General features: G+C 40.0%; 2 protein-coding genes across 9 annotated transcripts in view; one reads left to right on the plus strand and one right to left on the minus strand.

Moving 5' to 3' along the window:
• Positions 1-21,215, plus strand: part of LOC147172319 (meckelin-like) — a 22,363-nt gene extending 1,148 nt beyond the window's left edge. For 3 of the 8 annotated variants that reach the window (XM_086077344.1, XM_086077343.1, XM_086077342.1), the window contains 10 exons: positions 845-878; positions 2,393-2,470; positions 2,548-2,687; positions 2,880-3,005; positions 3,098-3,143; positions 3,895-3,960; positions 4,037-4,542; positions 4,633-4,740; positions 5,626-5,725; positions 5,952-6,196. In XM_086077344.1, the coding sequence (XP_085933470.1) occupies positions 845-878; positions 2,393-2,470; positions 2,548-2,687; positions 2,880-3,005; positions 3,098-3,143; positions 3,895-3,960; positions 4,037-4,542; positions 4,633-4,740; positions 5,626-5,725; positions 5,952-5,989 (1,242 nt within the window). In that variant the 3' untranslated portion in view covers positions 5,990-6,196. Of the gene's footprint in view, positions 1-844; positions 879-2,392; positions 2,471-2,547; positions 2,688-2,879; positions 3,006-3,097; positions 3,144-3,894; positions 3,961-4,036; positions 4,543-4,632; positions 4,741-5,625; positions 5,726-5,951; positions 6,197-13,811; positions 14,101-14,173; positions 14,222-14,306; positions 14,478-14,561; positions 14,661-15,320; positions 15,408-16,363; positions 16,464-16,536; positions 16,884-17,003; positions 17,271-18,060; positions 18,178-18,263; positions 18,372-18,455; positions 18,559-18,634; positions 18,778-18,841 lie in introns of those variants that run through there. The other 5 variants (XM_086077337.1, XM_086077336.1, XM_086077339.1 and 2 more) reach the window with 4 other exon arrangements.
• Positions 5,745-8,537, minus strand: rbm12ba (RNA binding motif protein 12Ba). Its single transcript, XM_086077335.1, has 2 exons — positions 8,457-8,537; positions 5,745-8,367 (listed from the first exon to the last, which is right to left on the minus strand). The coding sequence occupies exon 2, from the start codon at positions 8,337-8,339 to the stop codon at positions 6,432-6,434; it is 1,908 nt and encodes a 635-aa protein (XP_085933461.1). The 5' UTR covers positions 8,340-8,367; positions 8,457-8,537; the 3' UTR covers positions 5,745-6,431.
• Positions 21,216-21,284: the final 69 nt, after the last annotated feature.

Consider the following 21,284-nt stretch of genomic DNA (forward strand, 5'->3'; position numbering starts at 1 on the left):
GTGAGAAAGGGAACGGTAACGTGCACGACCAGTTCTCTTTAAATGAGCCTGATGCACCCATGCAGTAAACAATAGTTCAACCATAACCCATGCTAGGGGTGTTGAGATCATCATCATAACATAGCTGATGAATAGCGGACCCTTACCTTTTTTTTTTTCCTTCGCAAGTGTTCCTTGGTTCCAGAAATTGGATCCTCGATTTACACTGAAAAACAATTTAATTGTTACCCCTGTTTAATCTTTAGCCTATTTGCAATTTCCACATTTAGATATAAGGAATCCCAAGCATGGAGGCACTTTTGCCTCAGGTTTGAATCCTGATTCAGACACTCCTGTATGGAATTTCTATGTTCTTTCCATGCTAGCGTAGTGTTTTCGTGTATCCTGCCATTTTTGACTGGTGACCAGTCCTGGGTGGACCCAGCCTCTCCCTCAAACCCAAGTGGGGACACAAGCTATAGAAAATGGATGGATGCATGCATGCATCCAAACAAGTTGAAATTGGTGAGATTTCGGTATCTTTCTCCCCCCCCCCCCCAACATGCCTTTTGGAAATGGGATTGAGGTCTTGGTCTGTATTTACATATGGCCACTGTCCTTCATACTCATTCCGTTAATATTTGTGTTAGCCTGATACCCGATGCACATTCTCACTTGATGAGAATTCACCCGGACTTGTGGCTATTTGGACACCTGTAGCCATGACACTGCTGATGCAGGGGCGCCATGAGACATGGTGTACATCCTGTAGCGAGAAGTTCAGTCCACAGCTGCGCGTCGCCATGTCACTAATTCCTCTATGTGTCTCTCTCCTTCATGTGGACTTATTCCCTCCCCTTGACAGGGCAAGTACCGCCCGCAGCATTCTGCTCACATAGGTAAGTCTTCCATACATGGTACACTGCCTGGACTGAGAGAATTGAAGCTTGAGACCTTGTTGTCTCTGCTTCATATCATTGGTTGGTGGCCTGTCCACCATTCTCTGAAACTCTCAGCTATTGGGCATGTTGTGTGCCATTCAATGTTATTGTTCAAGGGAGACTAATATCCTGTAGCAGGAGCAAAAAAAGTAAATGACCACAAATTCACCTCCGAATGGCAGCCTTAGCCTGCCAACCTGTAAGCATTTTGCATAGCAAGTATGCAATTTTTAAAACTAGGAATGTTCCGACACCGCTTTTTCAGACCGAATCCAGCAAGAGTACTCAACTCTTGAGTAGTCACCGATACCAATACCAAGTACTGATACCACTTGTACTTTTGATACATTACCCCCCCCCCCCCCCCCCAAAAGAAAATCTTTTAATTTGCATGAAATTAATGGAAATTTTCTCTTTTTCTAATATGTAGTTCCTGATTGTAAAACGCCCTCGGGCCACCGTTGCGAGTACCGATGCCTTAAAATAAGGCCGCGTATCGGCCCGATGCCTGGTATCGCTACTCGGCCATCCCCATTCAAAGCTTAATCACTGCCTTCAAGGATGAGAATGAATGTATGCATTAGTCAGACCTCACTCTTGGAGAGCCTTAAGATTAGCGTTAGCCAGTGGGTTAGTAGCCCAGGCATTTAGCCTGCTGGTTGGTGCGCTTTATACTCATCCAAGTTGACAGCGGCAGCATGGGTTCAAGTCTTAAGCAGGACTACTGGCTGACCACTGCTCATGAGGGTGGCAATTAATTGTGCACGAGAATTCTTAACATCCGGCCACAGTAGGCTGTCAAACTGTGTGTGAATGCCAGTATTTTTACACTTTCTTTCTGTGTCTTCTATATGAAAAGCATCAACACCGAATGAGGAGGGGGTCAAAGTTGACCCTGCAATTTTTTTACCATCGGAAGTACTGTTTTTTTGACGTGCTGGGGCCAGATGGGGAAGTTTGACATGATGTATTCATGGATATCGGGGACAGGTAGTCATGCCTGTAATCATAAGGCGAGCAGTGGATTACAGCACCGAGGGGTTGTGTGTGGGAACACGGTTCTTGTGCGTAATCGAGGGATCTCATTGGTTTTTACATCTCTGCTGTGGTTGAAAGTGCTTCCTGACATGTAACGATTTAACCACTAGGGGGCAATCGATCCATTCCTCTTGCATTGTAAAGTCTGTGTCTTCACCTTCTGATCCCATACACGGGTTCAGCAGTTTGGATTTTGAATGTTCATGTTATGGCTATGTCATGACACACTGACATCCCCTGGAACTCCAATACCGTTGTCTACTTGTTTTTGTATTTTTACGTGTGCTTTTAACAGGCTACTTAGTATTTTTGGACGTTACTGCTTCAAAACACTTGTTAGACGCATTCTAAAACACAATTAATGCTATTTGCTTCTATCAACTTTGTGCGATGTTTGGAGTTAAGCGCATCTAATATTGCTGTCATTTTGCCAGTATATTTCAAAGGACCATCCTTCCATACTGTGCCGTCAATCAGCACAGTGTTGGACGGGACCCCAACCTGCTTACTCGGTAAGCAAAACATTTTCGTCCATACACTGGACTTGTGACCGTTGGACAAAACACTTTAACGGGTGAAATGTTTTCAGGTCTTCAGTATGTGTGGGAGTACCGCAGCCCCAGTAAGACTGTCCCGCCACACTACGAATGCAAGCTTTGCAGGGTGGCCCGCCTGCAGGGGGATATGGTCGCTCACGTGAAAGGCGCACAACACAAGTTCAAATACATGGTGAGTTGTTAGGCTTTTTAGGAGGTAAAAGCCAGCAGACATTTACTTTATTTACTGAAAAAGTGACTTGCGCTCTAGAGCTTGTATTCCCCAATAAGTCTAATACATTTGTCCGAAAACAGATAGCCAATATGTAGGGCATCCGCTACATACATCTTGTATGTAACGGTACATCTTTGTCTTGGGTTACAGAAAAAGGTCTGTCCTGACAAAGTCCCTTGGAAAAGGGAAGAACTCTTAAATGATCCTGTTGTGAGGAAGATGGTTAGGGATGCTGCGGCTGAAATGGCGCATTTGACGGACAGGGGACAGGTCAAGGTCAGTTTTCATTTGTGCTGCTATTTCAAAGATTTTCAACTTGACAAGATATAGCTTCCTGAGTTTCCCGATTTGTTTCAATGATGCTTTAGGTGGTCACAAAGGAGCCCTACAACGTACCTGCTTTCAAAGGACTCCGTAAGTTAATTTAAGTTATTAAGTTTTATATGACGGCGTATTGGGGCCACGTATAAATATCAATATTTTTTTTAGAGGGCGGGGACAATATTCAGAGAAAATTTGCGAGTTTATAAAGTGGCAAACACGCCGGAAAAAAACTCAGAACCTTACAAGAAATACACACAAGTGTAGCTATAGTTTAAATGAAAAGGCAGGATGGAGACTGATTCATTCTTACATTTTACTCGTCATACACCGCAGCTAGAGCGACAACACTTCCTGATTCCCTATCAGCTGGCTAACACTAACCAATCAAATGCTAGCATACTTTAGGTAAATGCAAGTGAATGACAAAGAGCGGCAGATTCGACACGTCAACTTAGACAATTGTAACAAAACAATTTTTTTTATGAATGTGTAAATAATAATTCTGGAAACATAAATGTGCAACTAAATATACATTTGAACAAATTAACTTAAATGCTTGATCGTTGGTTGTGGACCTTCGCATAGCGAGTCGTCTTTGTTGCTGGCCCCAGTGGCCGTACACAACGCTTCAATGAGCAAATGCTTAATATTATTATATGGTTAATCTCTGCTAAAGCAATTACTATCTCCTTATTTGGAAACCCGACCACGCTATGTGCATTTCTCGTAAGTTTGAGTCTTTTTAAAGTGGCAAATTTGTGACCCTAATACGCCGTAGTAGTTTTAAATATCACTGTTGATATCTTTGGTGCCACTTGGGTGCATTTTTGTCTGTTCTCAGGTTCTGCAGAACCCAAGCCCTTTCCCATGCCGGAAAACAGCATGGGGCCAAATGGACCACCAATTGGTGGGTTATATTTGTTATTGAGCACTTTACTGTGTCCCGTCCTCTGATCTGATTACACATTATTTTGCTTTTCTAGGTCCATTGTTCAATGAGCAGTTGTTTCATGCGGATTTCCCCCGTAATGAAGGTCTTTTTGACGAGTATCCAGATGAATATCCGGATGAATATGAGCCATCCAACTTTGAAAACTTTTCACCCGAGCCACATTTCCCAGACTCCAATCCGGATGATTATGAGCCATCCAACTTTGAAAACTTTTCACCCGAGCCACATTTCCCAGACTCCAATCCGGATGAATACGAGCCATCCAACTTTGGACGCTTTTCACCCAACCAATGTTTCCTGGACACCGATATGAGTCCAAGACCATATCCAAGTCTATCTGGATACAAAGCCAACCAAAATAACGGACGGGAACGTTTTAGCCCTGGCCCAATGTTTCCTGACGAGTACCAAGGCCCCCGGATTAAAATGCCCCCGAGCTTACTCGACAGACCGGTAGAGAAACCATTTGGCAGGCCAAGCTCCATGGAAGCGCCATCAGGCAGTGATTATGATTCGAATGTGCTGCTTCGTTACCTGGTAGGTGCTCCATTTCATGCCACTCAATCTCCTACTTAACATTGGCATACATTAATGAGGTTGAATTTCTTGTGTGTGTGTTTTTTTTAGGACACATTCCGGATAGAGAACGAGAGCGATGCACAGTTGGTGCTGAAGGTGACACAAAAACTAACAGAGCAGCTGATGGAATACAGACTGAAGAACATGGAGCCAGAAGTAAGGAGATACAACTCTGGGAAATCGGCATGAGTTGAACCGACAACTGCCCTTCTTTGTCCTATATCTGCAGAGACATTGCTTTAAATACTGTAGACATATTTAGGTTGTTTTTTGATTAGGAGATTCTTCGCTTTCCTATCGCAGATGGCCTGCACATACTTGGAGGAAAGGCGATTTGAATATTAAAAATGTTTAGGAAAGGTGCGTCAGTACAACTTTGAACGCATCTGACCGACCTTTTTGAAAGATGTTAGCCACAATACTTCCCGGCAGCAGTATTTATAGCAAGACTCCACCAAAATTTACCAACTCTATGTTCCCATGTTCAAAGGCAAAGGCCTCGACCCAACGACATATTCCACCAAGGCAAAGGCGGTATAAAAGTTTGTTTGCGCTCTAACGAATCCCAATGCTGCCAGACAGAGGATGACTCATCGGTATGCAAAACAGTAGTCCACAAGGCCACAAAACATTCCCACAAGAGTCTCAACTTTATTTATAGACTTTTTTTTTCTTACAACCATAGTTGCATACACACTGCTTTACAAATCTGACATAAAAACAGACGATTTTAAACAAACTAACATAGTGTATAAAACACGAAAAGCAGAGTTGACTGGCAAAAAATAAGCAATGTGTAATGAGACATGACTATCGGAACTGCACCGAAAACAAAACTGAAAATCCAGCTGCCTCTCTGTTTAGTTCCATTTCAGCTGATTGTCTCTTTAATTTTTTAGCACGAAGTCTCCAAAATCAACTTTGCGCTAACGGTCTTCACCTTTCATACTATCAGCCTTTCTCTTTTCCTTTCAGGCCAACGAATGCGGAGCCTGACGGAATGTAATCCTGTTTTTAATCTTGCACGTCTATTCTCTGCAGGGTCCTGATCCAAGTGGCTTTTCAAGGAGTGCAAACTTGTCCCCACCCTCTTCCAGCCTGTCAAGAAGTAGTAATAGATACGCTCGAGTCTTACCCAAAGGTACACAACCAGTCAAGAGTTCACCTTTCCACCATACTTTATTCAAATTCAGCAGAGGCTTGTTGGGTTTTTACGCCTTGTGCAGTTTGAAGCTTATGTTCAGCCATAGATTGTAAACGCTTAACATCCATGCATAACTTGTAGTTTTAAACTTGTAACAATGGATACTGTTCGGAATAAGTCCAAACCAAAGTACTTCATATTTCTTTTCTTTTTGGTCCTGCAGGTCAGCTGCGGTTCTCAGATGGTCCCCGCAGATTCTAGAAATGATGCAAAACCACGAGACATTCGTCTTTAGTGTGTCCACTTGCTGTGAATGTAGTTTTTTATATATATATACACTGTACAATTGTACATACATTCTCTTCAAGCAGATTCTTTTTTTCTTTTTTTTTGCGATTTTAAAATGTTTTTCTGATGCTGCTGTCATAACAAATGTTGAATGCCTGCAATAAACAAGTAACAAAAGGGTTCTACAGTTCTCTTGCTAAAGTAGAAGACACAAGCGTCCATGTAAGTGGTTGTAACGTAAAGAACACCTTCAACTAAACGGGAGAAGTCATCAACAATACAGGAGAGAGAGAGAGAGAGAAAAACGCAGGCCTCAAAAAGAAAGTCTCTTGCCTTGATTTTTATAATGAAATGCAGGGACCTGTGACCAAAAAAACGGTTCCACTTTTCAGTCTTTGGTGGTACAGCTGCTTCTTTAATGCAAGCCCTCATTCACGAAGGTGTTCATTTCATTAGGACTTATACGTGTTATAATTGCGTTTTCTCCCAGCAAATCTTGGCTGAGCTTATGCGCCATGGTAACAAATTTCAAGGATTTAAACGGCACCATAACCGTACAAGAAGCTTTGCCATCGTCGCTTAAAACTACTACGTCTTCTGTTACAACTTTATATTTGTGTGAGAGCTTCTGGATCAGGCTTTCCTTCATGTTTTCAGGCATGTTTTCAACCACCAGGCACGTTTTTGTCCTGGTAATCAGCCTCTCGCTTCTGGAGAGGGATTCCGTCCTAAAAGAGTTGCCAGGCTTTACCATTTCCATCATCTCATCTCTGCTTATTCCTGACACTTTGATGGCACATGAGCCGACACGCCAGCCATTGCGACTCATTGCGTGCTCGTAGTCCGTCTTGTGGTTAAAAATGAGAAAGGCTGTGTCTGTTCTGTTGCGGTTTTTGTCAAGCAGGTGTTGTATTTTTGAGCTTTCCATATCATGACATCTAAACACTTTCTTTATAATAGTCTTAGTTGTCGTTACGGGGAGATGGCAGACCTTGACAATGTACTCTTTACCTGGACTGTGCAGTCTGGCCTTTTTGGCAGGACTGAGTTTCTCCTCCGACATGAGTTTATGTTTGCGGTTTGCCGTATCTGTCAGGGAGCTTCTCACACCGTTAACACGACGAGCGTTTTCACATTCTCTCAACGCTAGGTTCCACATCTTCTCTGTGCCTTTGCGTACTTCCACACAAACGGGGCCAAGGGGCCGGTTGTTGAACTGCAGCGCGTCAACAGCGTCTTGCTCACTGACAAACTTGACGAGGCACACGTGCCGGTGTTCCAACTTCATGTTGATTATGACTTCATCAACCACGAGCACTCCGAAGAAAGAACTAATATCCGCCTTTGTGATCGAGCCTGGCAGTCCAAACAGCCTCACGTAGCCTGGCAGTGGCGTTCGTGTCTCAGGCATAATCGTACCGCTGCCCTCTTGTCGGTTATGTTCCGGCAAAATCTCGCGTGGCTCACTTTGATAAGACTGGAGACTTTCCAACACTGTACAAACACCCAGGAGAAATGCATTCTGTAACGGGTCCGACGTCTGTGACTGATTAGAGTTTTGTAGGCGCTGATCAGGAGTAGAAAAAGTTGTGTAATTAAGGGGTTTGTCGCATGTCGGTGGTTTATATTTTGGGGGGCAGTGTGACTTGTCAGACGGCTGTAGAAAATCACTGGAAACGATAGGTGGTGAATTACTGAACTCTGGTAGCTTATCACAGATCTGTGGACTCCCACTGGGAGCTGCAATTGTCCTGGGATAACATGGCTTGTTACGCATTTGTGGACACCCACTCAGCGTGGGGGTTGTCCTGGGATCACATGGTTTCTCACAGGTCTGTCGAGGATCACTAGGTGGGTCCATTTTGCGACCATGCGGCTTGTCGAAAGTCCGCAAGTCTCCACTAGGCACAGGTGGCGGTGAAATTGTGGAAGAAGAGGCTGACACGGTTCTAGGATCACGAGGTGGGGAAAGTTGTGGGTTAACAACAGGAGGCTCCAGAGCTCTTTCTTCACCACGTGGCTGAGATTCACTAGGGGAGTGTTTCTTCTTCCAAAAAGACTGCAATTTATGTTCGGTTTCTGAAATACTACTCAAACGTATAGTCACCTTGCAGCCTTTCAGGAAATGTCCGCTGAAGCCAACGGCGCTTTGAGCCTCACTTTCAGACTCGAAGGCCACGAATGCCTCGTGTTGCGGTCCTCCCAGAATGCAGACGCCGCACTTGGGTATGCGCAAACCGGGGAAAAAGCCTCGGATGTCCTCGGCGCTCGCTTTTGGGTCGAGTCCCTTTAATCTCACGACGCTGGTCGCCTCTTTCCCCATCGCGCGGGCGAAACAAGCAGGCTGCTTTCTATAAAAAATAAAATAAAAGACACAAGACCAAAAAATGGAGGTGGCGTTTAAGGGGAACTAACACATTTCGACTGAGTTGATACTGACCGTTTTCCGTGCGTAGTTGGGGGGGGGGGGGTAGTGTAAGTGAGCGTGTGTGCGTGCTTATTTTATGTCCCCGTTTACATTCTCAACCCCGCCCACTGTGCCCAGCCAGCAAGCGCGCCAAAGAAAATGGTGCACGGCGATTGGTCGAACAACGTGTACGTCACTCTAAATACTTGGGGGCCGAGGCATTGGCGGGAGGATGAACAGCTACATCCGGTCTTTTTGGAAAGAACACTGACTTCACGACACGTGTTTCTATAAACTTAACAATTACATGCATGCATTTTAGATATGGCATTTTGTATATCAATGGATGATTTATTATACCTCTCACTTACCACACAATCATTTAAAAGGCTCACTGCTTGATGAGGCTGTTATCTATCTGCCAAAAGAGGGCATACGATATATACATGCAGGCAATGTTGATAAAAGCCTTTCATTGCTGATGACAAAAACTGGTCATCCGCAGCTCATTTGCAACCTGCAACCGCGTATGCAGTGTGATGTGAAGTTTTGTGTCTTCTAATTGTCTTTTACGCCCCTTCTTTCAAAGGGGTTTGAATTCTCCTCCCCCACCTTGCTCTTTCCCCAGTTCCTATCATTTCACAATTCCCTCTCAGCCAACAAAGGCTTCCTGTTTCTTGTGTGATTTCTATGGAGGTAAATTTGGTGCAAAACTAACTTGTGCAAAAAATTTGTACCTGTAGAAAAAAGTCTAAATTTGTATCTGTAAAAGTCGTGATTTGTATCTGTAAAAAAAATGTGTGCCTGTAAAAAAAAATTTGTGTCTGTAAAAGAAATTTGTACCTGTAAAAAAAAAAATGTGTATGTGTAAAACAAATTTGTATCTGTAAAAACAAAATTGTACCTGTAAAAGTCATGATTTGTATCTGTACAAAAAAAAAATTGTACCTGTACAAAAAGTATAAATTTGTATCTGTAAAAGTTGCGATTTGTACCTGTAGAAATGACAACTTGTAGTCAAAGAAGTCGCCACTAGGAGTCACAAGTGGGTTTTCTGCTGCTGTTCAGTGACGTGAGTTTTGCCCCATTTGTCGCGCTACAAATGGAGCAAAACTAATTTGTACTTGTAGAGCGCCGTGATTTGTACTTGTAAAGAAGGGGGCGGGCTCTGGTGTAATGAAGGGTTGTTTTGACCAATCAAGTGAGAAGGATTGGAGCGGATTGGAGCGCAACCTCATTGGTTTAGCGAACGACGGTGGCGGGACTCGCGGAAGGATACAAGCAGGACACATCGTCGCCAACCAACATACATATTAAGAATACTTCTTAATATGTATGTTGAGGAAGAATACTTCAGTATTCTTAATATGTATGTTGAGGAAGAATACTTCAGTCGACTGAAGTATTCTTAATATGTATGTTGGTTGGCGACGATGTGTCCTGCTTGTATCCTTCCGCGAGTCCCGCCACCGTCGTTCGCTAAACCAATGAGGTTGCGCTCCAATCCGCTCCAATCCTTCTCACTTGATTGGTCAAAACAACCCTTCATTACACCAGAGCCCGCCCCCTTCTTTACAAGTACAAATCACGGCGCTCTACAAGTACAAATTAGTTTTGCTCCATTTGTAGCGCAACAAATGGGGCAAAACTCACGTCACAGAACAGCAGCAGAAAACCCACTTGTGACTCCTAGTGGCGACTTCTTTGACTACAAGTTGTCATTTCTACAGGTACAAATCACAACTTTTACAGATACAAATTTATAGTTTTTGTACAGGTACAAATTTTTTTTTGTACAGATACAAATCATGACTTTTACAGGTACAAATTTGTTTTTACAGATACAAATTTGTTTTACACATACACATTTTTTTTTTTACAGGTACAAATTTATTTTACAGACACAAAAAAATTTTTTACAGGTACAAATTTATTTTACAGACACAAATTTTTTTTTTACAGGTACACATTTCTTTTACAGACACAAAAAAATTTTTTACAGGCACACATTTTTTTTACAGATACAAATCACGACTTTTACAGATACAAATTTAGACTTTTTTCTACAGGTACAAATTTTTTGCACAAGTTAGTTTTGCACCAAATTTACCTCCATAGATTTCTGTCTTCTTTTCTGTCTGTGAAAAGGTCAACTGAGGTAGTCTGCAACCACATCTTTGTTTTGTATTTATGTGATTTAAACTCCACACTACTAGGCACTTTTGCACAATTATTGCACATTACCGTAGTCTTGGTCAATTTATATTGTGTGCTGTCTACTGTCTTATTTTCTTTTTTTAACTCGTTCACTGCCATTGACGGCTATAGACGTCAAAAATTCATTTGAACTATTTCTATTAGTTTAACATTTTTCCCCACTTGAGTGTGAAAACCTAGACTTTTTTTTTGTATATTTAGAACAGATGTAAAATTTGTGATTAATAAAGAGTTAACTGGAGTCATGCGATTGATTAGGATAAAAAAAATATATCGCCTGACGCCCCTCATTTTTAATACTGATCTTTTTTTCTTTAAAAAAAAAAAAAGATTATTAAAAAAATTGTAACGTAATTTTTTTCATAATTAATCGCATAATTTCACTAGTTAACTCACAATTAATCACAAATTGTATATATCTGTTCTAAATGTTGAAGTGTGTCTTCTGCCCAGATTTAGTCATGATTGTATAATTTCCTCATTTCCTCAGTAGAGCTTTGTTGATATGTCCTTGTTGAGTGTTATCGCTATCTCTGCCAGGTGTAGTCATGACTGTATAACTTCCTCTATTCCTCAAATGAGCTTTGTTCTGTGTCTGGACAGTGTCCTTGAATGTTATCGCGTACGTCCGGTTAACTTTGTTGAACTGTTTACTGGAAACTTTGTGGTACCGACCTTCAAGATAGTATAAGAAGGTTGTAACTCCTCTGTAACTTCGCACTTGTGAGAAGCTACAGCCATTGTCTGTAACTCATTTGTGCCCGGAATATTCTGTAGAAATAAAAGCTTTGAAGGAACTGTTCATCGTCTCCAGCCTGTATTCAGATAACCAACATTCTCACTACCCGAAAGAAAACGAACACGCGGAGGAAAAAGCTTATCTTCTAACAATGTACAATCTTTTCTCTCTCTAGGTTTTCATACTCTTGTTGACAAAAGTGGGAAAAAATGCTAAACTAATTGAAATTGAAAGGAATTTTTGACATCTATAGCCGTCAATGGCAATGAATGAGTTAATTACCCTCCTCTCTTAAAATTCCGTAGATGTGTCTCTGCAGCTGCGCAGTACGCACAGTACTTTTTGTCCTCCCACTATCTGCGCAAGTGGGAAGCACCTCGTTCTTTCTGTCCCTCATCCATCACTTATTACTATTACGGAATGTTCACCCATTGGATCACTTCACAGTTTCACATTGTGTATGGAGTTAAAATACATCGGTACATTTCACGTCATCAAACCGTCATAATGAAATATATAAACATGTACTGTGGGATTATAGGAATGCTTACATGTCAATATCTATACTAAGTACAATCACGTTTCATCCTAACACACAAACCTTGTGCGAGAACAATGATTCATGGGCCTTGGCTTCCCTTATCCAAATGCAAGAATTTTTTGGAGTAAATAATGTGACGTTAGGTATGATGAAACACAGACAACTAACAGAACAAGAACTAGCAGAACAGCGTGTGTGCATGACGAACTCGAGCCATCAGTCCAAGGCAATTATTATTGGGAGAATCAAATGTCCTAAGTACATTACAACCAGATAAAGCTGCTTTGCTTCAAGCCAGTATTAAGTGTTGCATATTATTATGTATTTTTGATATCAGGGCTATCTCTACATCAAATGTGGTCAACTCTTAGCTAAATTTGGCATTCGTTATGATTGGTCCCGAGGCTTCAACCCACAGCATTCAAAATGCATGAATTATCGTCTCCCGTGACATGACATCAGCACATTTTTAACATCACAACATGTTACATCAGTCTTGTGATCCATTCACTATATCTCATAACACCCTTGAGCGTGGTTGCACCTTGTTCTTTCAGTTTAAGTCCATGTCACGCGACAATACCAGCGCCATCTTCCATTTTCTTCACTTTCATCTCAATCATCCTCAATTACAAACGGAACACTTAAGTAAAAAAAAAAAAGTATTTATTTTTAGTACCCTGTCACATATCTCATCACATAAACAAAGACTTGTGTAAGCATTTGATCTGAATTTCATCACAAAACAACAAAGCCAATATATTAATTTATATATATTAATCACAATTTCCAACAAACAATGTATGTCATTTTTGACATAACGCCTCACACTTTTGACCTTCTGTTAGCCAAGGAGGTGGCGCAATTTCTTGCTGCAAACAGCGGAAGGACGAATCATCTAATCTCTTTGTGATGAATTGTGGCCGGAATGTGGTCGTTTGGGTCCTTTGGTCCCTTTCCCTGCATATGACGTGCTCTTTCAGTTGACTTGGTGATTGGTACTAGTTAGCTTGGGAACGTCTCCACATGTGCGAACATTCCTCACTATAGCGTTGGCTTGACATATGACATATATACACCGATGACCAAACGGCATCACAAAGGTTCTTCCTTAGTTGTTCTAACGAAACATTTTGATAATTTTTTTTTTATCCTGACATGTTATTACAGCAAACCTTGTGGCATCATTTTTTTCCCATCTCATCAGATGAACTATAAAGCTTTGTGACATAAATTGCTCTTAATTTCTGTCACAAACAACAGCCTTGTGACCTAACTTGCTATTCATAATAACAATTTCCATCAATCAAGTCAGGCCTGGACTGGCCATCTGGTGTACAGGGCAGATGCCTGGTGGGCCTGCGACCTTTGGGGCAGATGCAGTGCTTTTTGAGTGACCCACGATTTAGTCTGACTAGTCCAGCAATCAAAGACAGCAAAGTGAACCAACATCAGTCAATATCAGTGGCAGAACTTCTGTATGTGTTATGCAGGGGTGGTCAGGAGACAGGCCGGGCCGGGCCGGGCCGGGCCGGGCCAGAGGGCTTAAGTCAAAATGCCAGGGCCGATTTTTTTGTGCCAGTCCAGCTCTGAATCAATGATGTCATTTTTTTCTGTTACATAAACAGAGCTGTCTTTTTTATCTTATACAATCACACACAATAAATACGTTTAAAAAACAAAAAAACAAAAATAAACCTGCTTTTTACTTCGATATATGGACCACATTATTCTGTTGGCTCGTTTGCAGCACCCAGTGGGCATTAGTGGTAGTGCTCTAAAGGGGTTCAAAGTGGTGAGTCCCACTCCACCCCACTGTCATATGGCGTTCCACAGGGTTCAATCTTGGGGCCCCTGCTGTTTTCATTGCATTCGCTGCCACTGGGTTCCATCTCAAGAAAACAGTATTTCCTTCAACTGCTAAGCAGATGACACTCATATCCATGTCCTTGTAACTGTAACATTCATTGCGGATCTGTTTACAGTATGCGAATCATCACAGCGCCATGTTGTTACTGTATGATGTAGTGTAACTTTAATATGCGTGCCTTTGAAGCCCATCATGATTTTTTGCAATACCGTGCAGGTTGTTTACTGTTTTTTGGATTAAATAGTAGACATTGTTTCAGTACGAGATGGATGTGCCATCCAACCCGAATGCCAGCACTCCGTTTGATTCTGTGAGTCAGTGTTGCATATTGCGATCTTTGAAAGTGCAGTTTGACTTTGAGCTTCATGTTTTATCCCTTTCAGAAGATCGCAGTGAAGGATGTGGTCACGTACAAGGCCCACATTATCGACGTGAGTAGAAAAACTGGCCTAACATAATACGTTTTACGAGTGCAAACTGGAATATATTTTTTCTACGAGTATGTATCATTCAAAGGAACAAGAGCTGTCGTGGGAGCGAACAGTGAACAGCGTCAAAATCTGCAAATAAAAGGTCTGCCTTTCACAGACTGCTCTGGGTGTGTTGGCTGGTCTGGTGATGTTTTTGTCGCTGCTGAAGACAGTCAGCTGGAGGAGGAGGGCCGCCTCAGTGGCCATCGACTTGAGGGTAAAGCTTGTACAACAGCACTAATAACCTTTTTTTTTAAATGTGAAACTTTATTGTTTTTTCATCCTTTGTCATTCTGACTAGATTTTCTTGACATTTCTGTTGTTCTATGCTGGAGATCTGGCCAATGTTTTCGTCCTTGTTACGCTCGCTACTGGATTCTACTGGCTTATGGTTTGCAAGGTTGGCTTCATTTTGTTCGTTTATCTGAGTAAATAATTGGTTAGTTGGTTTATTGAGAATAATAAACTAAAAATATTAGTAAAATAAGGAATTTTGTGTTTAACTCATTTCATTCACTGCCATTGACGGCTATAGACGTCAAAAATTCATTTGAACTATTTCTATCAGTTTAACATTTTTTTTCCCACTTTTGTTAACAAGAGTATGAAAACCTATAATTTTGTTTATTGTACATTTAGAACAGATATAAAATTTGTGATTAATCGTGAGTTAACTAGTAAAGTCATGCGATTAATTAGGATTAAAAAATAATTATCGCCTGACACCCCTAATTTTTAATAATCTTTTCTCTCTTTTTTTTTAAATCGCGTCAGGGAATTAATTTTTTAAAATTTGTAATTAATTGCATGACTTCAATAGTTAACTCATGATTAATCACAAATTTTATATCTGTTCTAAATGTATAATATTTTTTCGAGGTTTTCATACTCTTGTTAACAAAAGTGGAAAAAATGTTAAACTAATAGAAATAGTTCAAATAAATTTTTAACGTCTGTAGCCGTCAATGGCAGTGAATGAGTTAAGAACAAGCAATGCAGAAACTGGATGGATAGACAATCTTGTTTTTAATTTGAGATTTGTTATCTCTCCTATTTGTAGGCCCAAGAGCAAGTGTTGAAAGAAATGCCACTGCCCCATCAGGAAAAACATTTTGTGACGTACATCATTTGTGCTTTTGCACTCAAGGTGAGTCAACTGAAAAATCTAACACTATTTATTACAAACCCATAGTGGTCACAGAAATAATCTGGCAAAGGTAAAAAAAAAAATGTTTTTAATTAACTCATTCACTGCCATTGACAGTTATAGACGTCATAAATTAATTTGAACTATTTCTATTAGTTTAACATTTTTTCCCACTTTTGTTAACAAGAGTATGAAAACCTAGATTAGAACAGATATAACATTTGTGATTAATCGTGAGTTAGCTAGTGAAGTCATGCGATTAATTACGATTATAAGTTGTAATAATATTTTCTTAAAAAAAAAATAATAATAATAATTTAAATTAAAAGAAAAAAATTTAAAAGAAAATATTAGTAAAAATTAGGGGGCGACAGGCGATTACAACTTATAATCGTAATTAATAGCATGACTTCTCTAGTTAACTCACGATTAATCACAAATTTTATATCTGTTCTAAATGTACAAAAAAAATTCTAGGCTTTCATACTCTTGTCAACAAAAATGGAAAAAAAAGTGTTAAACTAATAGAAATAGTTCAAATGAATTAAAAACAGACATCTATTGCTGTCAATGGCAGTGAATGAGTTAAACGTCTTTAGACATTGCATTTGAATTGTGGTTCAACATCCTTATTTTACAAAATAAATTCATAAGACCCTCCTGGACAAAAATGATGCTACCCTTAGAAAAGATTTGAAATAATGTGACAAGTAGGCACTGTGCTGTTTGGTGACATGGTGTGTACCACACTAAACATGGACGCAAAATAAAAACAAAAAGTTTGTTAAAGATAACGATAGGTAAGATCAAATTAAGTTGATGCTACCTTCTAGTGCATTTTAGGTCCGTCTGGAAATTCCACCTGAAGGTCGAATATCCTTAATGCTAAACCTCTCCAATGGTTGAAACTGAGCTTTGTTAAAGACTTTTGACCGAGTGAACTTGTGTTCTTCCAGGCAGTGCAGTTCCTCCACAAGCTGATAGTGCAGTTAACCGTGGATATTTTTTTCATTGACTGGGAGAGGCCTCGAACCACAGCGAGCCGGACAGTGACAGGTGTTCTTTCGTATTTGTTGCTAATATTCTTTTTTTCGTACAGTGTAATCACTGCATGCTCTGCTTTTGCCAGCCACTGGGCAGCAGAAACACGATTATTTACCTGTCAGCATTTGGAGGACCTACTTTGTGGCCAATGAGTGGAACAAGATCCAGACCATCCGCAAGACCAGACCCACTTTTCAGATCATGGCTGTGCTCTTCTTCCTTGAAGTACTTCGCCCGCCACACACGCTTTTTCATTTACGCTTTTGCTCGTTCTCATACTTTCATGACACCGCTCAGGTGTTGGGTTTCTCGAAATTTGCACTCAAGGAGCCACCTTCCGAGTTGTTCTCACAGGTGGACACCCCCCCGTACAGCGCAATTCTGCGCTACGGACTGGCGTCAACGCTCTGGCTCTGCATTGGGCTTCTGCAGGTTTTTAGTTTGAGTTCCCGTTTTGCGAGCGAAATCGTGCAGCTTTGATTCGGCCTTCTGAAAAGTATTTTGTGTTTCGTGAACGTGTGAGTTGAGATGCGTGCGTCTATGTCCACTCAGATCATTTTCACAGTCTTTTACGAGGTTTGCGTGGTTGACAAAATCCGTCAGTTTGTGGATCTCTGCTCTATCAGCAACGTGAGTTGGAATTCCGCAGTCTGTATTTTGAATTTTTTTTTGTTGTTGATACTTTCTGAAGTGTCCTTACAGATTTCCGTGCTACTCTTGCCTCGCCGATGTTTCGGGTACTATATCCACGGACGCTCTGTGCATGGTCATGCTGACACAAACATGCAGGAAATGAACAACAATTTGAGGAGAGAAGCGGTATGTCCACTTAGCAACTGTGTCAGGGTTTTCTATAGAACAAATGTAAGATTTAATTTAAAAAAAAAGAAGTCTCCAATAGCCACTGTTTTCAGTAGGCTATTTGTCCGAACCAAGGTTATTTTAGTTAACTAAAATGAAAAAAATAAAACTAAAATTAAAAAAAAAATTTTAACGAAAATGCTTTAAAAAAAATATTTTTTTAAATAAACTACAAAACTAACTATAATTATAGCAAAAAAATCATTTGTTTTAGTCTTTGGTAATAAATTTAATGCATGAGCCTTTAGGGATGGTTTTAAATGTGATTTTTAGTAGATTTATTTTCAGATTAACCGGAATAAGGACATTTGAAAATGTGTCACTCAAAAGTGACGTCATCTAGCAGCAGCCGATAAAAAAAAAACTTCAAATGATGTTGCTCGCATGGTGTTTTTTTTTAATATTGCGCATAAAAAAACTAATACTGAAACTAAATAAAACTAAACTAAAACCAAGCATTTATGAAATAACTAAAACTAATAAAAACTAACAGAACCACCTTGAAAACTAATTAAAACTAATTAAATTTAAAAACTAAAATGCAAAATTCCCAAACTATAATAATAACTGTGGTTCGAACTGGCCTAATCTTCCCAATCAAGCTTAGAATCACAGAAAATGAAACAAATCTAAGTGGAACATTGACCATTAGCTCAAACCAAAATAATCATTGGACCACGTCATTTATTACTGCAAATCTTAACAAATATAAAAAGTCCATTTCTGTGTTATGTTTTGCCCTGCGAAGGAGTCACTGTGTGGCCAAAGAGGTCTTCTTCCCAGCACAGACCTGCAGACTTTCCAGGTGGCTCTTTCCACACGGCTGCGCTCTCAGTATGACAGAATACGAGAGTCCTTTACCGGGGTTTGTACCTGACTCCCCTGTGAATGTTGTAAAAAAATAATAATAATATTTTTTTAAGTGTAATTCCTCACTATGTTTATGTCCAGAGATACAGAGCAGGAGGGGTCAGCAACCCTGACTCAGCCAATGAGTGGGAGCAAAAAATTCGGGCCTATCACACTATGAACCACTTCCTTGGATCAGTCATAGATCATGTTCGTGTCGCACTAATATAGATCTTATTGTTTTCTGTTCAATGATGCCTCTTTGTTCGCCTCATGATATTTTTGTCACTCCAGGTCCACCCTGACATGGACTACTATGTCAAAGATAAACTGGCATTGGAGAGTGTCATGGGCATGGAATTCCTTGAACCAATGGACAAGAGCATTTTTTATAATGGTATCGATTTGTGGTGTGAACACAGCAGATGTTCTTGCCGATGCGTGCTTCACTTTTATTTTCTTTGTCCCCACAGATGAAGGCCACAGTTTCAGCGATGTGCTTTTTCACGGACACGAGAGCACACTGCTGATATTCGACACGTTGTTCTTCTGTGTGGTTGACTTTGCATGTCAGAACTTTGTACTCGCGGGACTGCTTACATACGTCCAGCAATTGGTTAGTATTGAATGCATGGAATGTGTGAAGGGCACTGATGTTGAAATCGATGACTTTCTAACAGATGTTCCGAAAGATTCGCATTTATTTCGGGAGGAAGAACCTTGCCTACAAGACTCAGGTGGATGAGCGATTTCTGATGTAATTTCCGTGGAAGGCAGGGAGAGCCTTCAAAATGTCAATGTTGTTCATAATGTTTTATATTCACACACACTTTTTTTTGTTTAATGTATACTATCAAACATAAGGGAATATATACAAATGTTTTGCATTTGGTCTGTTGTGTAACATGCATGATTATTAGGGGTGGGAATCTTTTAATGTCTCACGATTCGATTCTGATTTTTTTGGGGTGTACGATTCGATTCAGAATCAATATTCGATTAAGAACGATTTTTGATTCAAAATGATTTGATTTACAATGATTTTTGCTTCAATCTATAGATGTGCAAGGAATCATAATGATCTACTCCAGTCTGACTCGCTAATGCTAATTAGCGCGCTACTCGCGGTGTGTTAGACCGCGTGGAACCACACTGCCCCTAAGTGGCTAAATCGGGTACAACATGAACAGCGCTCCAAATAAACACACACAGAAAAAGGCAAGACAGTATAAAATAATTTAAATAAAATAGATTTTGGGACATTTAAAATCGATTCTGAATCGTACTAAATGAGAATCGTGATTCTTATGAGAATCGATTTTTTTGGCACACCCCTAATGATTATGTGACCAAGTATTGTGGCTTGAAAGGTGGGCGTGTCACAAGTGGATGTTATCATGAATCATGTTATGGGGGGATGGTGATGTAAGAAGGATGTGGGTTGAAGATTAGCTTTAATTAAATTAACGTCATGGTTCTAAAGATCTACAAGACTTTAATTGGGAGCCTCGAAATCAATAACTAGATTTGCTTGATTTGCTTATAGATCGCCATGCCTAGGGTAGATTTAACCCCTACTTTAAATTTGTTAATATAATATATGTTGTATGAATTAATTTATATAATAAGAATGATAATCGAGCTTTAGTATTGAAATTATGCATATTTGACGCCTATCTGCTTAGAAAGGAAAGGAAAGGCGCCGCATTGAGTGGCCTTGAGAGGTCAGCGAGACCCAGGAGGGAAGTTGTTTTGAGTTGACAGGCAGGGAGTGACACAGCGAGGCCGACAGGAAGGCAATATTTGGCAGAAGTTATGATAAAGCAAGATGCTGAGTTGACCGTAGAGGTCGCTCAGCAGCGTATGTGTGCAGATTGGTAGAGCTCAACTTGAGAACTTTTGATTTGAGAGCACAGAAAAGAACAAAAAACAAACCTTATGTTAAGGTTAGGCCAATTACCAAAGGTCTGTACGTTAGTGATAACATGATTGTAATCAGATGTGATGACATATAAGCACTTACAAAAGCACGGGAATTGTATATATTTTGGTTGGAATACTTGGATGTAGCCTAGCTTTAGAAGTTGGCGGCTATGAGAAATCTTGAGAAGGACCCCCGTATATTGGAATGTTTTAACATCCGCCACAGGATGGGAAAGGAAGGAGGTAACCGGTTAGCTTGAACTAAAGCGCGGGATTGCTTGCAGCTGCGCTAGCTAAAAAAATATTTTGCGAAGCGTAAGATGGAAAAAGGGCGCCATCTGTGGGTGAAACCCTCATACTAACTCCCTTAGGAGGGTCTCCGACAAAAACTCCTTATCGAACTATCGGGTATAAAAGGAGGAGACGGGCTAATTTCGGGACTTTTCCGACAACCTTTGGGAAGATGGCTTATCTTACTCGTACGGCGAGAAAAGGCATGGTAATATTGGCTGCTTCTTGTGGCTGCTTTTAAGTGTAGACAAGATAGCTGAACTATGCCTTATATTGGAAATTCTAAATTAGACGAGTAGATTGGAGTAAATCTAGGATAGGTAAGGAAAAGTCATTATTTCGAACCTATTTCTCCTATTGGGCCAAAACTACTTAAGTCTGTTTGACTTTTTTTTTTTACTAAAAAAGGGTTCTTCAACATTTCTGTCATTAATCTGGGGTTCACTTTTTCTAACAAATACAATTAGATAATTTTTTATTCTTTTCCAACTTTGCGAGTACTGCTGTTTGACATTTTTATTTTTAATTTGGATTAATTTGATTTTGAATTTTACTTTTTATTTTTTAACCTTCTGAGTTTTATTTTACTTTTATTACTGAATCTTTTGATTGTTAATTTTATTTATTTTTAAACTTGGCTTTTATTAAACTTTATTTTTATTTCTAATTCTTATGATTTTGAATTTATTTTACTTTTATTTTTGAAGCTTTTAAATGTAATTTCATTTTATTTTATTTTTATTTCTGAACCTCACGAATTAAGCACTAGATTGTCATTTATCCAACTCGCTTGATCACCTGTACTATTATTAAATTGTAATAAACTTTTGAAAATTCCAACCAATTTTTATATTATTCCGCTGCTAAAGGTATATGTTCTTTTGATTAATTTTATTGTTTATAGTTAAG

The sequence above is a fragment of the Leptonotus elevatus genome, chromosome 6 (genome assembly GCF_054856555.1).
Source record: "Leptonotus elevatus isolate MCC_2025b chromosome 6, RoL_Lele_1.0, whole genome shotgun sequence".
In the NCBI taxonomy this organism is placed as follows: domain Eukaryota; kingdom Metazoa; phylum Chordata; class Actinopteri; order Syngnathiformes; family Syngnathidae; genus Leptonotus; species Leptonotus elevatus.